The sequence below is a fragment of the Squalius cephalus genome (assembly GCF_949319135.1).
Source record: "Squalius cephalus genome assembly, chromosome: 21".
Classification (NCBI taxonomy): Eukaryota; Metazoa; Chordata; class Actinopteri; order Cypriniformes; family Leuciscidae; genus Squalius; species Squalius cephalus.
In genome coordinates, this window is record NC_137142.1 from 34,216,571 (window position 1) to 34,236,966 (window position 20,396).

Below are 20,396 nucleotides of genomic sequence, written 5' to 3' on the forward strand. Positions count from 1 at the left end.
TGTAAACACGCATTAATGAGCAGGAGCAGGAACAGGCCGGCGACGCGGGTTTGTTTTTCATCTCTTGGCCTTTGGTGCCTCAGCGATGGTGTTTCTCGCCCGCATGAATCGATCTGTGTAACGACCCCGTGGGCCGAGCTCTCCAGAACCCTGTTCTTCATCATACAGCGGACGCCAGTCACAGGCACGTTTGCTAATGAAAGCCAACACACATAGACAATCATTAAAGTGTTATGTGTCGGGAGTTTGCATGATATGCTGGTCATTATGTGTGTTGCTGCATGGATGAAAGTGTCTGGAAAGCTTTTGTGTCCACTATTTGCTACTTGTTTCAGCTGTTCTACAGTTTTGTGGCCGTATAATAAAAGGCCCTCTATGACAAATGCTTGTGTTGTGCGGGCAGGAATGCATCTGTATGTTTTGCACTGATTCAAGAGCGCATTATGGAGAATATATTCTGACATAAATAAAGGATTGGTTGTGAAGTCAACGGTTGAGTCCACTTGTCAAAACTGGAAATAGATTTTCCCTGGAGTCAGGAAAGATTTACTGACATATCATCTTACAGTGATACAGGCAGTGTTTTGAGTTTAAAGTTCGGTCCACATTGCAGTTTGTTTTAACCAAAATCTCATTTTGTTTAGTAGATTTGGTTTTACACTTACCTTGCAACCTTTGAAAAGTATGCTCTATCGTATGAATGTAATCTGGACGTCAGTGATGTAAAGTATTTGAGTAAATGTAATTATTTGCTGTATTTAAGCATCTTTTTGGCTGTACTTTGTAGTTTTACTGAGTATCAAAGATATATAGCAACTTTTACTCTTTACTTGAGTACATTTTTGAATAATTAAATGTACTTTTTACTCCAATACATTTGTGAAGAGAATTGCTTGTTTCATTTCGCACGGCACTTCACTTTTTCTGCAGCAGTTTATTTCTGCTATAAAGACGTGATATCGCCGTCTAAGGGCATTAAGGGACTGTATCTTGTGTGTTTTGCCCTTTACTCACCCAAACTTCTCAACGAGGCTACTAAGAGTGCATTAGCGGGTAGTTGCTCAATCGCAGGTGTTTGATTACGGAGACAAGGTCATGATGAGGCCATGATGAGGCCATGATGAGGCCATGATGAGGTCATGATGAGGCCATGATGAGGTCATGATGAGGCCATGATGAGGCCATGATGAGGTCATGATGAGGTCATGATGAGGCCATGATGAGGCCATGATGAGGTCATGATGAGGCCATGGTGAGGTCATGATGAGGCCATGATGAGGCCATGATGAGGTCATGATGAGGCCATGATGAGGCCATGATGAGGTCATGATGAGGTCATGATGAGGTCATAATGAGGTCATGATGAGGCCATGATGAGGTCATGATGAGGCCATGATGAGGTCATGATGAGGCCATGATGAGGTCATGATGAGGCCATGATGAGGTCATGATGAGGCCATGATGAGGCCATGATGAGGCCGAAACCAGCACATCCAGTGCAAGAAGACTTTGATTATTATATTTTTACTTAACATTATTTTATTTATCCACTATATTGAAGAGACTTTTTTGAAGGATATTGGTTTAATTATGGCCTTTGTGAGCACTTGAGCTTAACTGAGACTTTAGTGTTTATGGATTTGACTTTGATAGACCTTGATTAATTGCAATATTGAGGTATTCAGTTTTATTTTGATTTTAGAAAATAAATGTGATCGCTCTCCTCACAAATCAACTGTTTGTTGGTTTTCACTAGCATGCATCTTGGGACTAGTTGATCTTTGAGCCTACGTTCATTATGAGTAAAATACTTAGGTACTGTTCAAATTAGATACTCTAAGACTTTTGCTCAAATCGTATTCAAATTGGTGACTTCTAATGGAGTCATTTTCTCTGTAAGGTATCTGTACTTTTACTCTAGTATGGTTTTCAAGTACTCTTTACACCTGCTGGACGTACTGCATCCACCATGTTGTCGTTGTCATGTGACCTACGGCATCACTGTCATTCACAAATCCTCTCCCGTGGCCTCATGGGATATTAAACTGTCCATCAGATGCACACTTCAGAATCGCGCTGGAAGTAGTAGGTCATCCGGGTAATTTTTGCCTACTGTTCTATGAATACTATGAATTCGGTCATACTTCTCGGCTCTTTCTCGCCTACTATATAGTATGGAAGTCGGCATATTCTGACTGAGCGCAAGAACAGCCCATTTGATCAATATTGCGTTGTTTTTTTTTTTTTCTTTCCTTATAGGAAGCTGTAGGTTGTTGATTTGAGGGAGGTTCTTAGGTAATAACAGTGTGGAATGATATTATCTGTTGATTTGATTTTCCATGCAGAAAAATCCAATAAAGAAATTTGAAATAAAGAACAGGCCATTTGTCTAATTGAAGCAACCAATCACAGATAGTTTTGTTTTTATGTGCCATTTGAAGGCATGATGATGTGAAATAAAAGTTTAAATTTTATGTATAGGTATATATAGGTTATTAATAATATTAATATAAGTTTCTTGGAAGTTGCATAGCATCCAAGTGGCAACCTTCCTGTCTCTCTCTTAAATCCAACACAGAAGTGACTTAAACTGCAATTCATCTGCTGGCCACTAGAGACCGGCTGCAGAAGAGACTCAATCCCATAGACCTCGATGTTAAAATGCCCAACTTTACAGCAGAAAAAAATATGTTTACATTTCGTACAAAAATTGGTTTGGTCTATATAGCTAATTTTGCCCTTCATGACAACTGTGAGGGGGGTGATTTTTTTTAAATAATTCATCCTTTTAAATTATATTAAGCTTTAAAGTTCTGCATAATTAAGGGTGTGGCCACTTGAGTGACAGGTGGATTACCGCTGATGTCACTACTAGCCGTTTGTCTGCTGTCTGTTAGCGTCACGTCACCTCAGCTAATCCGTTTATCTGAGAGTGACGAAATGACAAAAGCTGACAAAATGGCGTCAGCCGGCTCCGCCCACTTTGGGCTTCAAAAATACTCTTCAGAAACTTATGGGTGACGTCACGGACACTACGTCCAGATTTTTTTTACAGTCTATGATAGCATCAGACAAATATTGTAGATTGAAACTTTAATCTTCTGCTATTTCGGCCGTTGTTGTGTGCAATATACATCAAATGCTCTTTCAGACTAACCTTCAGATAACCCAGAGTTTGATTTTAATTCTCTACTGGGGGGGAAAAAAATCAATAAGTAAAACAAATCAACATTTAGCATTGCAAGCTAAACTTTGGCCTTCACCAAACTAGTATAGAATATCTTAGTCTTATTGCATAGACTCCCACTCTTTCATCATATGCTCAATGCTAATATAATATTATGCCATTATATCAGCAGACACTGGAGATGTGTGTTCATCAAAGCAGCAGATCTCGTCTTGAGTTCTCTTGTTAGAAGTGCGCTCAAGTGTGTTTCCTTTGGCACAGCAGGAGCTCAAACACACACACACTTTTCACACACTCTCCCGCTGTCCTCACACTCCAGGACACAAGCTTACGGCACAGCAGGACTCGACCCCGTGACCTCTGCATTACCAGCTCGCTGCTCTCATTAACCAGTACGAGAGGAGCCCCGTGTGTGTATGTACATGTACCGGAGACTGTGTGTGTTTTTGGTGTCAAGGGTGTTGTGTATGTCATGGTTGAGAGGGTTTTTAAATATGTCTGGGCACATTCATGTCATGAAAACTAAGCGGGTGCATGTATTGATTCACACCGGCCCGTTGTACATACTAAATGTGTGGTGGTGTTCCTGATAAACCTCAGTGCTCAAGGGGGCGATAGAGTTTCCTTCAAGCTAGTGTGCTCTTGATTGTGTTTTTGGGCTCTATTAGAACAGGTTGTCCAATGAAGCACACTGAGAAGAGCATAAGGTCAGATTATATTTGAGTAATTTTAATGGTTAAATATGTATGTGTGCATGTGTTTAATACATTTAAATAGCCCCTATTATGCCCTTTTCAGTCTTGATGTTGTTTCAGGCTCTACTAGAACAGGTTTTCCTGCTTGAATATTGATTATTTTCCCCATATTCTCCATTGTTGCAGCTCCTCTCTTCCCAGTCTGTCAGTAACGCTCTATTTAGTTCCTGTCTCTATGAAGCCCCTCCTAAAAAGCACACTGTTCTCTGATTGGTCGACTGGAGCAGTGTGTTGTGATTGGTCGAGCGCTTCGAGTGTGTACCCCTTACCATAACTACCAGTTTCAACACACTACTAATTAACTTTTCATTGACAATTAAGCACATTTTCCCACGATGGTCACAGGTTTCATGGCACTATCGCTGTACAATATGTACAATTGATATGAATAAGAATATAAAGGAATAAATAGACGTGTCCAAGCTTTTGCCTTGAACTTTAATCGGGTTGGTTTCACTTTAAAAGAGAGTGATTTCATGAGAATTTTAAATGAACGGATGAACAGCACACTGTTCACCTCTCTCTTAATATATGTTGTTGTGTGAACGTGTGCGTGCCAGCGGCCCTCAGGGAAACGCTTGTGAACGAGTGGAAAATGACAGGTTCCTCTCCACTGATCACAGACCCATGAGTGTCTGTGAGGTCATCTGAAAAACACCCTGGCACAGAAGCACAGCATGATGGGAGGAATACAGAGGAGCGAGTGACCCACACACACACACACACAGACACAGAGTGCCAAGGCACGGGTCAGTGCGCAGACAGTGTAAACCTACACCGGACTCTTTCTTTCTTCTCTCATCTGTTTTCTTCGGCTGCCTTTTATTTGACCTTTCTGCAATTTATCCTCATTCATATTTCCAGTGTTTTTCTCACTTCATCTGCTGCTGTCACTCTTCACCGTAGGATGCGTTGGAGGTCCTTGCGGAGAACATGGAGTTCATTGGGAACCGAGGGCCGTGTCTGGCGTTTCGAAGGGCCGCTTCGGTGCTCAAGAGTCTCTGTGCTCCGTTACAACACCTGGAGGAGACGCACCGCCTGCCCTGTCTGGGGGAACACAGCAAAGCTATCCTGGAGGTGCAGTACGAGACACTCACTCACTCACTCACTCACTCAAATCACTCACTCGCTCACTCAAATCACTCACTGAACTCACTCACTCACTCACTCACTCACTCACTCACTCACCCACTCTCTCACTCACTCACTCACTCACTCACTCACTCACTCACTCACTCACTCACTCACTCACTCACTCACTCACTCACTCACTCACTCACTCACTCACTCACTCAAATCACTCACTGAACTCACTCACTCACTCACTCACTCACCCACTCTCACTCACTCACTCACTCAAATCACTCACTCACTCACACACTCACTCACTCACTCACTCACTCACTCACTCACTCACTCACTCACTCACTCACTCACTCACTCAAATCACTCACTCACTCACTCACTCACTCACTCACTCACTCACTCACTCACTCAAACACTCACTCAAACACTCACTCACTCACTCACTCACTCACTCACTCACACTCACTCACTCAAATCACTCACTCACCCACTCACTCACTCACTCACTCACACTCACTCACTCAAATCACTCACTCACCCACTCACTCACTCACTCACTCACTCACACTCACTCACTCAAATCACTCACTCACCCACTCACTCACTCACTCACTCACACTCACTCACTCACTCACTCACTCACTCACACTCACTCACTCAAATCACTCACTCACCCACTCACTCACTCACTCACTCACACTCACTCACTCAAATCACTCACTCACCCACTCACTCACTCACTCACTCACTCAAATCACTCACTCATTCACTCACTCACACTCACTCGCTCGCTCGCTCGCTCACTCACTCAAATCACTCACTGAACTCACTCACTCACTCACTCACTCACCCACCCACCCACTCACTCACTCACCCACCCATTCACCCACTCACCCACCCACTCACCCACTCACTCACACTCACTCACTCACTCACTGACTCACTCACTGACTCACTCACCCACTCACTCACTCTCACTCACTCACTCACTCACTCACTCACTCACTCACTCACTCACTCACTCACTCACTCACTCACTCACTCACTCACACATTCACACACTCCCTCACACACTCACTCACCCACCCACTCACACTCACTCACTCACTCACTCACTCACTGACTCACTCACTGACTCACTCACCCACTCACTCACTCACTCAAATCACTCACTGAACTCAAATCACTCACTGAACTCACTCACTCACTCACCCACTCACCCTCTCACACTCACTCACTCACTCACTCACTCACTCACTCACTCACTCACTCACTCACTCACTCACTCACTCACTCACACACACATATTACTGAGGGTCACTGTGGTGGTAGTCTCTCTCTCTCTCTCTCTCTCTCTCTCTCTCTCTCTCTCTGAGACCTCATCATCAGTCAGCTGACCCCATCTGAGGTCATCAGAGCAGCTCTTCTCCTGCTGAGGGTTTAATACACCTTCACATCACTGCTGTTATTTTCCTGAGGGGGAAATAGAAAGACATTGTGCTGAAAGAAAAACAAAACATTTCACAAACAAAAGTTTGGTAGGTTTTAAATGAGATAAAGCGTCGGAATCTCAGGTCAACCTGTCAAGCACATGTCCGGGTAATATTTAATATTTAAAGCACATGTTCCCCTAAAATTCTCAGTACAGTAGTGTGAAAAAAATTAAGTTGTAATTTATGTAATTTTGTAAAGTAATAATTTATATAATTTTGAAGTCCCCCTGTAGTCAATAATTTTAAAATTTCCAACTCATCTTTGATCACCAAAATGACATAAACGTTTTTTCCTTGAAAAAAATCTTTGTGTCTTAAAATATCTTGAATGTATCTCGACACCCTTGCCTCATTTAGTATGTGCGGTTCTATGAATATGCAAATGAGCCCCGCCTCCACTCACTCACTCAGCTCAGAGATCCACCGGTTGACGATCACACGTTGATCTGATTGGTTACAAGGTACAAGGTTACAAGGGACTATAAAACAATAAAAATGTTAATTATTCCAAACTTTGGAGTGGTAGTGTGTGTATAACTTTATACTCAGGATTTATAGATTATATTCAGATTTCATATAATTATGTACTATTTGGCCCTATATGTATATAATAATAATTACATTTATATTTGAGCAGAGATGTGTGTTTGTGAGTGTGTTTGTTTGAAAGCTTAAGTCTGGAGAATACAAGAAAGAGCTTGTAATATTATGCCGTTTTAAAAATTAAAGGCAATTAGCTTTTAATAATTGAGTGACGTGTGACAAATGTTGTAGGATTCCTGACAGTGTGTTCAGTAGTAACACATCAAATTAACTCTCTTGCCCTTCGTGAATAATCTAATGCTTAATATTTCTTTGATGATATTGAATTGTGTGCAGTTTAAGTTGACTCTCATTAATAGGAAGGAAGTGTGTTTGATTGGAAAGTCAGTCATTACCGTCCACGTTTACAGTGATAAATGTGTTTCCAACACACTCCGAATGTGATTAATACACTGGTTCTGGTTCCTGCAGGCGGAGAAACTGTAAGACAGTCAATAAAGCATCTTCACAACAGCGCGAGAGCTATGGGAGACAACGCAATGAGCATTTCATTAGAGCTATTAAGCTGTAATTAACCCGGACTGTGTGTGTGTGTGTGTGTGTGTAGATTATTTACAGTTACCGTGTTTAATCATAACAGGATTTAAACTGGATTTAATTGTTTGTGCATGACAGTGGCACATAACAAACTGCGCATCTGTCTTGGTCTTTATCTAGGAGATCTTTGAATGCGGATCATCCTCCAGAGCTGAAGACATACTGAATGATGAGAGGTACCGAACTATGAAGGTAAAGTAAATCTCTCTGGGACTTCAGAGCTTAGCAGGTGTAGAAGTGAGTGTGTGTGTTTATGTGCGTCTGGTAATGTTTGTGTCTCAGTTGTTCAGCAGTGTGTTCGGGATCGGACCCAAAACCGCGGAGAGCTGGTACCATAGAGGACTCAGGACGTTTGAACAGGTTCTGTCTGAACCCAGTATCAGACTGAACCGCATGCAGACCGCAGGTAAACAATGATGTCAAAGTCACGTCAGAGTTCAGACTTGTTAGTCAATCATTTTATCTCTTAAAAATCATCTTTGATCACCAACATGACATATTTGAACGACTTTTCCTTGAATAAAAATCTTCATGCCTTAAAATAGCTTGAATGTAACTCGACACCCTTGCCTCATTTAGTATACGCTGTTCTATGAATATGCAAATGAGCCCCGCCTCCACTCACTCACTCAGCTCAGAGATCCACTCGTTGACGATCACACGTTGACGTATTAGTTTTTAAAAAGCTATTTTTAGCATGGTGATGATTTTAAAAATCGCTTGTTGCATGAATCACAATTTGTAAAATACATGTTCAAAAATTTATTTTTATAATAGGACAAATCTTTGTGAAATTTGCATATTCATAGAACCGCGTATACTAAATGAGGCAAGGGTGTCTTTTTGCTGGTTATATATATATATATATATATATATATATATATATATATATTCCTTAAAACTGCAGTGAACCAAAGACAGTCTCAAAAACACGCTTTGAAATCGCTGGTGTTTCTGATGTCACAAACTACCTTGTAACCAATCAGATCAACGTGTGATCGTCAACCAGTGGATCTCTGAGCTGAGTGAGTGAGTGGAGGCGGGGCTCATTTGCATATTCATAGAACCGCGTATACTAAATGAGGCAAGGGTGTCAAGTTACATTCAAGCTGTTTTAAGGCATGAAGAAAATATTTTTAAATATGTCATTTTGGTGATCAAAGATGAGTTTTAAAGGATACAATTATTGACGATAGGTGCACTTTAAATAATCGCAGTACATATTGAATTGGCAGATAAATATTGTACTATAGAATTCCCAGCCCTATATTTGCTTGTTACTCTAATGTACTTCCAGGAATACAATGTTTTTACTATGCACATAAACATTCACCAGTGTATGTGTCCAAAGCAATATAGTGTGAATTCAGGTTAATTGGGAGAGCTTTTGCCATTGAGATGACTGGGTAAAAGAGTCCCAGTTTACCATCTCTGAGTTTATGCATTCACAGAAGTATTTGAATTTATTTAAGCCAGACCTCCCTCTCTTTCACTCTCAGAATAAAAACACAATGTAGACATGATAAATGTTCCTGCCAAACCCCAGTCATCATTTCCTGGTCATTTTTATGCAGCCGTCGGCCTCGGAGTGTGTGTGTCTGGGACAGAGGGCTTCTGTGCCGCTGAAATCACTGTGTTTAACGCATGTTCACCGCTTCAGTTTTCACGTCTGTCATGTCTGGGAGTGTTGCGCGCCGAAACCTCCTGGAAGATAAATGCTTATCAATCAGTCCGGTTCCATTGAGCATCACATACTGTATTAAAACCCTCCTGGGAGTCGCGAGGACGTGGGAAAATGTGACAATTTTGCTGGTTATAAATTCAGAGCTCATCAATCAGACTGAGAAAAGGCCAGCCGTGTTCCCGCTGTCATCTCGTCTATGAATTATGATGTGATTTCATTGTTACCTTTTGAAGCGATTACCTTACCTGACCCGTTGTTTTATGGCCTCGGGTCCTAATACGGATGTATGATGGAGGGTTGTATTGTTAATTACTGATTGTTTTGGAAAATCTACTGTAAGAGGAAAGTTTAATGAGGCAGAGATTGTTTCCCAACTCACATCGCTACTGTTTTTCAGTCGTCAGGCCTCGTAATTTTCCGCCGCTGTCTTCAGGCGCTCATTTACGACCTGCTGATCTATAAACAACACGCCGGCTTCAAACAATTATGCAGATTTGGTTTGTGAGATTTCCAGTCGGGTGAGAGGCGGTGCAGACGCTCGCTTGTTGGAAGAGTCTCGGTGTTGGAAGTGATTTCTCTGGCTGTGGGCTTGTGATGGCTATATTTTGAAATTCTCACTTATATAAAACATAAAGGTTGAAAACAAGTGTAAAACTTCAGTGAATGTGATGCTTTTCTCTAAAAGTGCTTTATCTATTATTGAAATGGCAAAATATATGCAAAAGTTTGTCATAGTTTTATTCATATTTTATAAAAGATTTGTATTTCATGTAAATGCTGTTCTTTTGAACTTGCTATTCATCAAAGAACCCTGAAAATGAATCACGGTTTCCACTGAAATATGAAGCAGCACAACTGTTTTCAACATTGATAATAATCATAAATGTTTCTTAAGCATTTAATCATCATATTAAAATGATTTATGAAGGATCATGTGACACTGAAGACTGGAGTAATGATGCTGAAAATTCATATTAATATTTTTTTAATATATATTCACATAGAAAACACTTATTTTAAATTGTAATCATATTTAAAAAATGTTACTGTATTTTTAATCAAATAAATTAAGCCTTTGTAAGCAGAAGAGACTTCTTTCAGAAACATTAAAAAATCGTATTATTCTCAGACTTTTGAGCAGTAGTGTAAAACAATTATATTTTAACTTTCTTGCAAAATATTAATTTATATACAAATATATAACTATAAATACCCGTTTGCTAACCGCGACTTTGATTGATGGATCTCTCCACTATTTTGGGTGACTTACATTTTACATTTACGTTTATGCATTTGGCAGATGATTTTAAGTTTTTCTCTCAAATTGCTTTATCACTAAAAATAAATTTCTCTGTGTAGAAAATGAATGTGATTTTTACTTGTGGAATCTGTCGGCTGTGCTCTATTAAGTGTGACAGCAGCACAGCGAAGGAGATTACAATATTAGAGAGCAGATCAAACAAGCCAATATGAAAACTTATAAAGATAAAAAAGTAACACTCATAAAGAAGGTTTTTGGACATTTACCATACGGTATTCTTTACGGTAAATACCGTTGTCAATTATGGTCTGATTCATATATTTACCATATATTCAATTTTGTAAGTGAAAGAAGGTTAACAGCACTGGGATGTGTGCGTGATCTCAAGAGGCATTGAGGTCTATAATTAATGTTTCTCACACAAACCACTGATGAGAGACACTCGTTGAACAAATAGAGGATGAGCTAATAAACACTTGATAGTGAAACTGTTGGATTGTGTGTTTTGGTGATAGGTCCAGTGCTGAAACTGCACTATTAATTCACTTTTAATGGTGTTTAACCGTCCAGAACAGCGTAAAAGTGCAGGCGTCATATTTGTAGACAGCATTGAACTCTAATTTGAGAATAACCCATAATTAACAGTAAAGTTGCCAGGTCAACCATGACTACTATTGCTAATAGTTAGTGTTAGTGCTGTGATGAAACCCCTAAACTCTACACAAATATATTTAGACCTAAATTTAAGACTTGTGTGTTTTAATAGCATATTAAGGTGGAGACTGGTTTGTTTTAATTCACATTATCTTGATAATTAGTTCATTCTGAACACACCCAGCAAGCAATAGCCATCATTTCACCGTCTAGGTTAACTATAGACCCAATATAGTCCGGCTATGAGGAACCCACTTCTAGCCAAAATAACCTTGAATTTGGTTACATGTAGTTTTTGCCAAAATAACTTGCGAGATGCATGATATTCCATCATGTAAGCAAAGTAAACAGTGATTACAAAGTGTTTAGTTTCATTACTTCACTCATTTCATTTCTTTATCTAATTGATGACTAGTTTATTCTTGGGCTATGGTTTAGACGTCTATTACATTTTCACTGACAGCCCAAATTTTGCCTTGTTTTAGCCTAGACGTCTGAGCTGTGTTTGGATGGCTATTAGACGTCTTTTAAACGCAAAATTGCTTGCTGGGCCACATACAAAAATAGCATCATGGTGGAGAGTTTTCCTAGGTAAACACGTCTCACGTTTTCTTCAGACAGTGTAAAAGTCTAGTTTGTGCAACTCCTCTTGGGTGTTTGTCAGTAAATCTTGTATTCATCCGCTCTTGTCGCAGGGTTTTTGTTCTACGAGGACATCAGTAAGCCGGTGAGCAGGACCGAGGCCAGCGCACTGAAGATTATAGTGGAAGAAGCTGTTATCTGTGTAAACCCACACGCCACCGTCCACATTACTGGAGGATTCCGCAGGTAAACACTGGTTCCTTGAAGAAGAGTAGATATTAGTGGTTTGTGTCTGTTTATGTCAGTTCACTGGTGTGTTATTTGTGGGGGTTTTTTATGGAGCAACATTTCTGTCATGAAAACTCTTGGAGTGTTTGGGATGGAAATGGATATGACAATGTAAAAAAGTTTGGTCTTGGCCGAATAGATCTGCTACACTGTTATTGCTGCTGTTGTTATTGCTGCTGTTGTTATTGCTGCTGTTGTTATTGTTGCTGCTGATTTTGGTTATTGCTGCTGTTGTTATTGTTGCTGCTGATTTTGGTTATTGCTGCTGTTGTTATTGTTGCTGATTTTGGTTATTACTGCTGATTTTGGTTATTGCTGCTGATTTTGGTTATTGCTGCTGCTGTTGTTATTGCTGCTGTTGTTGTTATTGCTGCTGATTTTGGTTATTGCTGCTGTTGTTATTGTTGCTGATTTTGGTTATTGCTGCTGCTGTTGTTATTGCTGCTGCTGTTGTTATTGCTGCTGATTTTGGTTATTGCTGCTGTTATTGTTGCTGATTTTGGTTATTGCTTCTGATTTTGGTTATTGCTGCTGTTGTTATTGTTGCTGATTTTGGTTATTGCTGCTGCTGTTGTTATTGCTGCTGCTGTTGTTATTGTTGCTGATTTTGGTTATTGCTGCTGCTGTTGTTATTGCTGCTGCTGTTGTTATTGCTGCTGATTTTGGTTATTGCTGCTGTTATTGTTGCTGATTTTGGTTATTGCTTCTGATTTTGGTTATTGCTGCTGCTGTTATTGCTGCTGATTTTGGTTATTGCTGCTGTTGTTATTGCTGCTGATTTTGGTTATTGCTGCTGCTGTTATTGCTGCTGCTGTTGTTATTGCTGCTGATTTTGGTTATTGCTGCTGCTGTTATTGTTGCTGATTTTGGTTATTGCTTCTGATTTTGGTTATTGCTGCTGCTGTTATTGCTGCTGATTTTGGTTATTGCTGCTGCTGCTGTTATTGCTGCTGATTTTGGTTATTGCTTCTGCTGTTATTGCTCCTGATTTTGGTTATTGCTGATGCTGTTATTGCTGCTGATTTTGGTTATTGCTTCTGCTGTTATTGCTCCTGATTTTGGTTATTGCTGCTGCTGTTATTGCTGCTGATTTTGGTTATTGCTGCTGTTGTTATTGCTCCTGATTTTGGTTTTTGCTGCTGCTGCTATTGCTGCTTATTTTAGTTATTGCTGCTGCTGTTATTGCTGCTGATTTTGGTAATTGCTGCTGCTGTTATTGCTGCTGATTTTGGTTATTGCTTCTGCTGTTATTGCTGCTGATTTTGGTTATTGCTGCTGCTGTTATTGCTGCTGATTTTGGTTATTGCTTCTGCTGTTATTGCTCCTGATTTTGGTTACTGCTGATGCTGTTATTGCTGCTGATTTTGGTTATTGCTGCTGCTGCTGTTATTACTGCTGATTTTGGTTATTGCTGCTGCTGCTGCTGTTATTACTGCTGATTTTGGTTATTGCTGCTGCTGTTATTGCTGCTGATTTTGGTTATTGCTGCTGCTGCTGCTGTTATTACTGCTGATTTTGGTTATTGCTGCTGCTGCTGTTATTGCTGATGATTTTGGTTATTGCTGCTGATTTTGGTTATTGCTGCTGTTGCTATTATTGCTGCTGCAGAGCAAGTACGGGACTTGCTACTGCCAATACATACACGACAGGCTGCTGTGAGAAAGTAAGACATGCTGCTGCTGCTGCAGCACAACGTAAATAAATTACCTGTAGCAGATCTATACAGGTGGAGCTGGGGAAGGTGGAGGGCTTCTGAAAGGGTGCTGCACTGCTACAGCAAAAGCGGACCAAGTATTTGAAGGTTGAGCAACTAATCAGCTGTGCCCTATAGAGAATGATGTGGTTGCAAGCAGATTGAGTTAAGGACCTGTCAGCCAGTTTCATGAGTCATGACAGAACTTTGTATTTCTCAAAAGAAAATGTAAAATGTAATGCTTTGCTCTTTCATAGCTCAGGTGATGCAATGTGGTTGTGTTTAAAATAATGAAATATCCCAAAAATCCCTTAAACTGACACTGCTGGAGTGTTCTGTGTCTGGCTCTCTGTATTTCTATCATGCAACCACTTAGCAACTATTCAGAACAGCTTCACAACTGCCTATTAACCACCTTTGTGCACATATGGCATAAATAACCTTCAAAACCTCAGAATAATCAAGCTCTCATTCAAACTTTGTCTTGAACTGCATGCATTTGTGAATGCATTTTATGCAAATTCTAAATTGTCATGCATAATTTACTTGGGAATTTATTTATATATATATAAATAAATTCCCATGTTTTTCCTTGAAATACATTTGGATAAATACAAATGCTCACTAATGAGTGAGTAGTTGACAGAGTAAGAGTATAGATCAGTAAAATGAATATGGATTCATCTGCCAAATTGTTGAGATTTCTTCTGATACTCTAGGAGAGACTCGTGTGGATTTACTGAGCATGAGACGAGAAACGTCTGAGAAACTGGAGAGTTCAGCAAAATCATGATTAATGTCCTGACACAGACTTCAAACTGTCGTCACACCCGTGGGTTAATATCACTGGATTCCCTTCAGAATAAACTGCAGATCACATTTCTACCATGTAAATGGAAAAAGGTGTTTGTTGTACCTTGAGGGTCCATTCGGTGAGCTCGTCTACGAGAAAATTTGACCAAGAGGTTATGAATCTTAATAACGTTCGCCAGAGAGAAAATGCCAAACGTTCTTATTCAATCATACAGTGTTTGCAGAGCCTGAATGGCTTTCTGATCAAGAACAGGGTGTTTTTTTTTCATCCTCTCTGTCTGCTTTGGTCTGTAGTGTTTGGTTTGGTGGAGTTGTAAAGTTTCTCTTTTATAGCTGGTGTTTATTTGAATTATTCAGAGGCGAGCTGTCTGTAAGCTGTCTTGTTTTTGGTCCGTCAGACTCGCCGTTGGTGATGGGAATTATGGGAAGAGTGCTTTAAAACCTCCACAGACTCAACCTCAACATGTTTTTTTGTGCTTAATAAGGAAAGGTGCATTATTTCTGGTGTAAAGCCGAAATAATGCATCTTCCATGTAAAGCACTTTGAATTACCATTGTGTATGAATGTGCTATATAAATAAATTTGCCTTGGTGCATTTGTTTCCGCAGGCCATGTATCTGATGCTGAATGATGACAGTACTTAAAAGATTGATATTTTTGGAAAGTAATAATGTACTGAAAGTCTGATGAATAAGATCAGTGCATGAATTCCAGCTGCTTTTATGTCTGTTTTGTTGTGATATTATGCCGTTGTTCAGAGATAACATGGTCCTGACACTCAGATAAGTGAGTTAAAGTGAAAACAGCGCTATCACTGCGCACCTTGCCAGTAAACTGGTGTATCTTGTCAGTAGTGGTTTATTTCAGGCTGGCTTTTTCTATCTTATTTGCTTTATAAATCTTGCTGATGTGCTCTTGGCGGATGAGAGATATTATTAGCTAGGGACGGGTGGAACAGATGTCACAACCGCACGTCTCCTACACAACAGATGACAGATGCTGCGCAAATGAAAACAAAAGCCTTTTTGAAGATGTGACGGTGTTTTATAGTAACTCGAGGAACAGGAGACGGTGAATCGCGTGACTTTTGGTGACGACACTGACACATTCATTCACTGACACAGCGTTGATGAAGTTAGATGTCTTTAATCTCTTAGCCGGTGATGTTTTATCGGCTTCACGGTAGAGTCAGACACAAACTCAAATTGAAATATGTGTTTGATTTATTATGTGAGCTTCACAGAGCCAACATATAGTACAGTCTTGCCTCAGGCTTCTTTCAAAACTAAGGGGAAAATATCTGAATCCTCCTCGAGCAAACTCATCTCTGGCCTGGTCTGACTTTGGGTGTTTTATTTCTCTCTCACTGAATAGACTTCGAGCTGACAATGAAATATCCCCAAAAATCGCTCAGACTTACAATGATGGAGTATTTGAGTCTGGCTCTCTGTCTATGAACCTTATCATGCTGTATCGCCATTTATGTGTATGCATTTATTATACAGTGGTGGTCAAAAGTGATGTTTGTCTGCAAAAAAGAAGTACATACAGTCAAACCAATAATTATTCAGACACCAGATATATTTAAAAAAAAAATGTTTACAAGTGGGTGCAGGACATTATAGTTAATTTATGTAAGTGAGGATAGCAAAATAAAGTAAACTGTAACATATTATACCCAAATATTCTTCATACAGTGACTACCCGTAAAATTTATACAAATTTGGGGCCAAAAATTATTCCGACACTTTGACCTGACCATGTTTTGCTGAAGTGTTTTTTCTTTAATTGCTAATGTGACCTTTTTACACCACAGACTGAACAAAATGAAGCATTGCTTGGTGATTGGTTGAGCTAAATTGGTATTATCTAATGGTTAACAGCTGACAGATATTCAACATAATTCATGTGTGAGACAGTCTAACAGAAGGATAGACAAAACCAGTGAAATAGTTCTTGTCATATTTGATTACCATTTTCCAAACTATAGTGAATAAACTGTGAAAATGTGAGAAATGTTGAAGGTGTCTGAATACATTTTGGTTTGACTGTATATAAAGAATTAAATGCTCAGATTGTGTTGCTCGATAAAGCCATCACAATCCTATTCTAAAATTGCACTTTAGCCACAGCATTCATCAGAAAGTGACATTTGACATTGACAGAGGGTGTAATTGAGCAAGTGTGTTGAATTCAGCGAAGGTTTTGACTATAGAGCTATTAGTCACGGGTGCTTTATGAGTTTTCCTCACATGACATTTCCCTATATCTCAGGATGACTAATGTGACTGAGCATCGGTGTAACGGGATTATGACAGGGAGAAAACATCATGTTTACCTCCAAACAGTCTTCTAAAACTTTACGGCTCAAAATGCAAATCTGCAGCTCTGTCGAGGCTAAGCTCTGTTGAAATCTGCTATTTGAACTCCGGCAAGCGCCACACGTTGGCCGTGACAGTTTTAGTGATGTCTGGATTTGCCGCAGGAATAGTTTCCGCTTTAACATCTACAGAGGATCAGGTTATAGACACTGTGACAGACTTCTCAGTCTCCTCACGGCGAGCACAAATGCAGAAGGCCTACGAGAACGGTGAGATGATGCAGTGTTTGTTCAACTCCAGGTGAAGCGGCATGAATCATTCATTAAAGTCCCTCTCAAGTGCCTTGAAACGCGCAGCGTTATGTACTTTACACTGAAATAGGAAGAAAGCTCCTCCCCTTTTTAAAAATAGCCAATAGCGTTCCGCTTATATCACAGCAGCTCGGCCAGAGCCATTGAGCTCGGCGAAGCCACGTTTTCTAATAGATTCCCCTTTTAGATTTAGGGTGCTTTCACACCTGCCTCATTTAGTTTGGTTGAATCGTACTAGAGTTCGTTTTCCCCATTGGTGCTGTTAATTTGGGCAGGTGTGAATGCGACAATTGCACACGGGTGCACACCAAAAGCGGACCAAACAATCGTACCGAGACCACCTCTTCGCTTTTGAAACGAACTCTGGAGCGGTTCGTTTGTGTTTACATGTTTACAGTTTACATGCTTCGTCCACATTTACATGCACAGTTTACATGCTTCGTCCTTGTTACATTATTCATTAAGATAATAATTAATAAATGCACGCATAATTATCAGTGAACTTGATAAATGTTGCAGATATGATGCATGCACAAACAAATGCCTTTCAACTTATGTGTGCAAAATTCAGAATAAAATGAATGTGCAGCAATTTGTACAAATAGAGAGTCTGTAGGCCTACTATATATGTTGTAGCCATTAAATAAGCTCATTTAGTTTCATATTTGTTAAAATATTATAATGTTATTTTTTCATCTATGTTGATTATGAAAAGTGAACCGCACGATAGGATACGCAATATCGAGAGACATGGAGCGGGTCAGACATGATTTTGACAACTTAATTAAGTTTTGTTTTGTAGAAAGTCTTTTTTTAAGTGAATTTCATTTTGTATAAATTGTATCTTAATTTGAATATTTTTTTTAATCAACCAATTGCCTGGATTTAATAAATAAGAAGCAATGCAGACAACATAATCATGGAGGCGCCCGCGCGGTCACTTGCATTGCTTGTGAACAGGAGCGCATCTCATCCTAACTTAACGAAACTCAGCGTATGCCTCACAGACATGAAATATATCTTAAGAAAGCTTGAAATGTCTTTTTAACAATTTAAAACGAAAAGAAATAGGCTACTCTCTGGTTATGTAATCCATGATGTCATCATGGATTACATAACCAGAGAGTAGCCTATTTCTTTTCATTTTAAATTGTTAAAAATGTGCATTTCTCTCTATAGGCGCGTTGCGTTCACTACGGAGATGGCGATCGTCAACTTCATCTTTACAGCTGTTGTTGCTGTTAATAAACTAAAAATAATAGGCCTATAATTTTATTAAACAATAAATTAAATGAAATTGTAATTGTATTAAAAATAGCAACAATTTTTTTTTTTTAAACCTGCTAATTACGCATTAAATTCAGGTAGGCTACTGAGTCGCTGTCCTCATTGCCGCAGAAAAGAGCTGAAACGGAGATGAAGGGGAACCCGTTTTTTTTTTGGCGTATTTTAACTGGCCCATCCAGTTTTCTGGAGGCCCACCTACAATCAAAATCCTGGCGTCGCTAGTGGTTTGTGGTGAGAACGTGATCCGACCTCTAACAGAACCAATTGCCAAAGAACTGCACATTTTTGGACTAAACCAGTTGCCGTAGTCAGCTGCGCTGTGCATTATGGGATGAGGAGAAATGTTTGCACTCTAAGCATGGCAGCTCGCGGACAAACTTGGAGTTGTGAGGAGGTGCGGAGCCTGATGGAAATTATTAACGTTATTTTCGAGCCGCATCCTCGCTTCATTCTCAAACATTATTGTTTGTCTAAAGTGGTGTAGACAAACTATATAATAAAATATGACCAGCCCACGCAGTCGTCTCCCTTTAGTAAACAGCGGCGTTTGTCTGCTGGATTTTCCACCTCTTTGTTTACTTCCGGTAGTTCTGTTGGAATTTTCCCGCACGTTAATTCTGACCAATTGAAGTGCAGTTATGGAAGTGCGTTCAAGGCACATCTGGCCAATGAGTGATGTGGATGTTGTCACGTGACTGAATTTTGGTTCGTTTTATCAACTCATAAACTGATCCGGACCAGAGCGATCAGTGTAAAAAGGAACCAAAACGCTTGAAAAATGTTACAAAGTATTATTTTTCGCCCTTGGTCCGGACCAAATGCACCGAACTACAGATGTGAAAGCACCCTTGCACTGAAATAGGAAGAAAGCTCCTCCCCTTTTTTAAAATAGCCAATAGCGTTCCGCTTATATCACAGCAGCTCGGCCAGAGCCATTGAGCTCAGCAAAGCCACGTTTTCTAATAGACTCCCCTTTTAGATTTAATATGAAGCTGTTACTAAAGCAAAACAGTGATCATAATCATACTGTGTAAGTTATGTTTGTGCATGGCAGTGCTGTTATCTTCTGCTATTCAGTGCTGTTTCTAATGCAGAATCTGTCCAGCCGTTTCTTTTAAATACAACATTCTGTGTATAATTCAAATTATGCATATGATCCGCTCTGTGCTATCGTGTATCTGGGCCAGAGCAGCGCGCAACCAGACTTCATTCACCCCAATGGAAAGCATATTTACAAAGTCTAAATCGTTTCCTATCCACTATGCATTATTAGTGGTTTTCCAAAGTTACAAGCCATTTTCACCAGTCACAATTTTGACATCAATGCCATATAGATATTTTTTTAATATTATCTCATAATTTGGCAGCATGTATTAGAGTTGTCAAAAAGTACTGACTTCGGTACCAATCGGTACTGAAATTTAAAAAATGTGATGCTTTGAGCGATGTTGAGTGGAATCATAAACACCTCTGATTGGCCGTTGTACTCACGCGCTCATCGGATATGTCTGTGATTGGCTACAATGATCAGCGTTTTAAAAACATGTTGTAAATATACATCAATGACGCTCTTCACCGAGCACTATAAAATACACACGAGAGCGTTTGAGAGCAGGACCGGTCCGCTGAAAACGTTCAAACTCTTCCGTGTGCTCTCAAATGCTTCCGTGCGTTGATCATTATAGCCAATCACAGACGTATCCGATGAGCGCAGAACACAACGGCCAATCAGACGTGTTCACGATTCCACTCAACAGCGCTCAAAGCATCATAATTTCAATTTTTTTTTTTAAAGTTTGTACTTTTTGACAACTCTAGCAGGAATATTAGGCTGCTGTCA

At 39.8% G+C, this 20,396-nt stretch overlaps 1 protein-coding gene across 1 annotated transcript in view; it reads left to right on the plus strand.

Moving 5' to 3' along the window:
• dntt (deoxynucleotidyltransferase, terminal) overlaps nt 1-20,396 on the plus strand; it is a 156,738-nt gene that overhangs the window by 34,936 nt on the left and 101,406 nt on the right. Inside the window, exons 6-9 of the mRNA XM_079855672.1 lie at nt 4,849-5,019; nt 7,782-7,853; nt 7,944-8,067; nt 11,956-12,088. Of these exons, the coding sequence (XP_079711798.1) occupies nt 4,849-5,019; nt 7,782-7,853; nt 7,944-8,067; nt 11,956-12,088 (500 nt within the window). The remainder of the gene's footprint in view (nt 1-4,848; nt 5,020-7,781; nt 7,854-7,943; nt 8,068-11,955; nt 12,089-20,396) is intronic.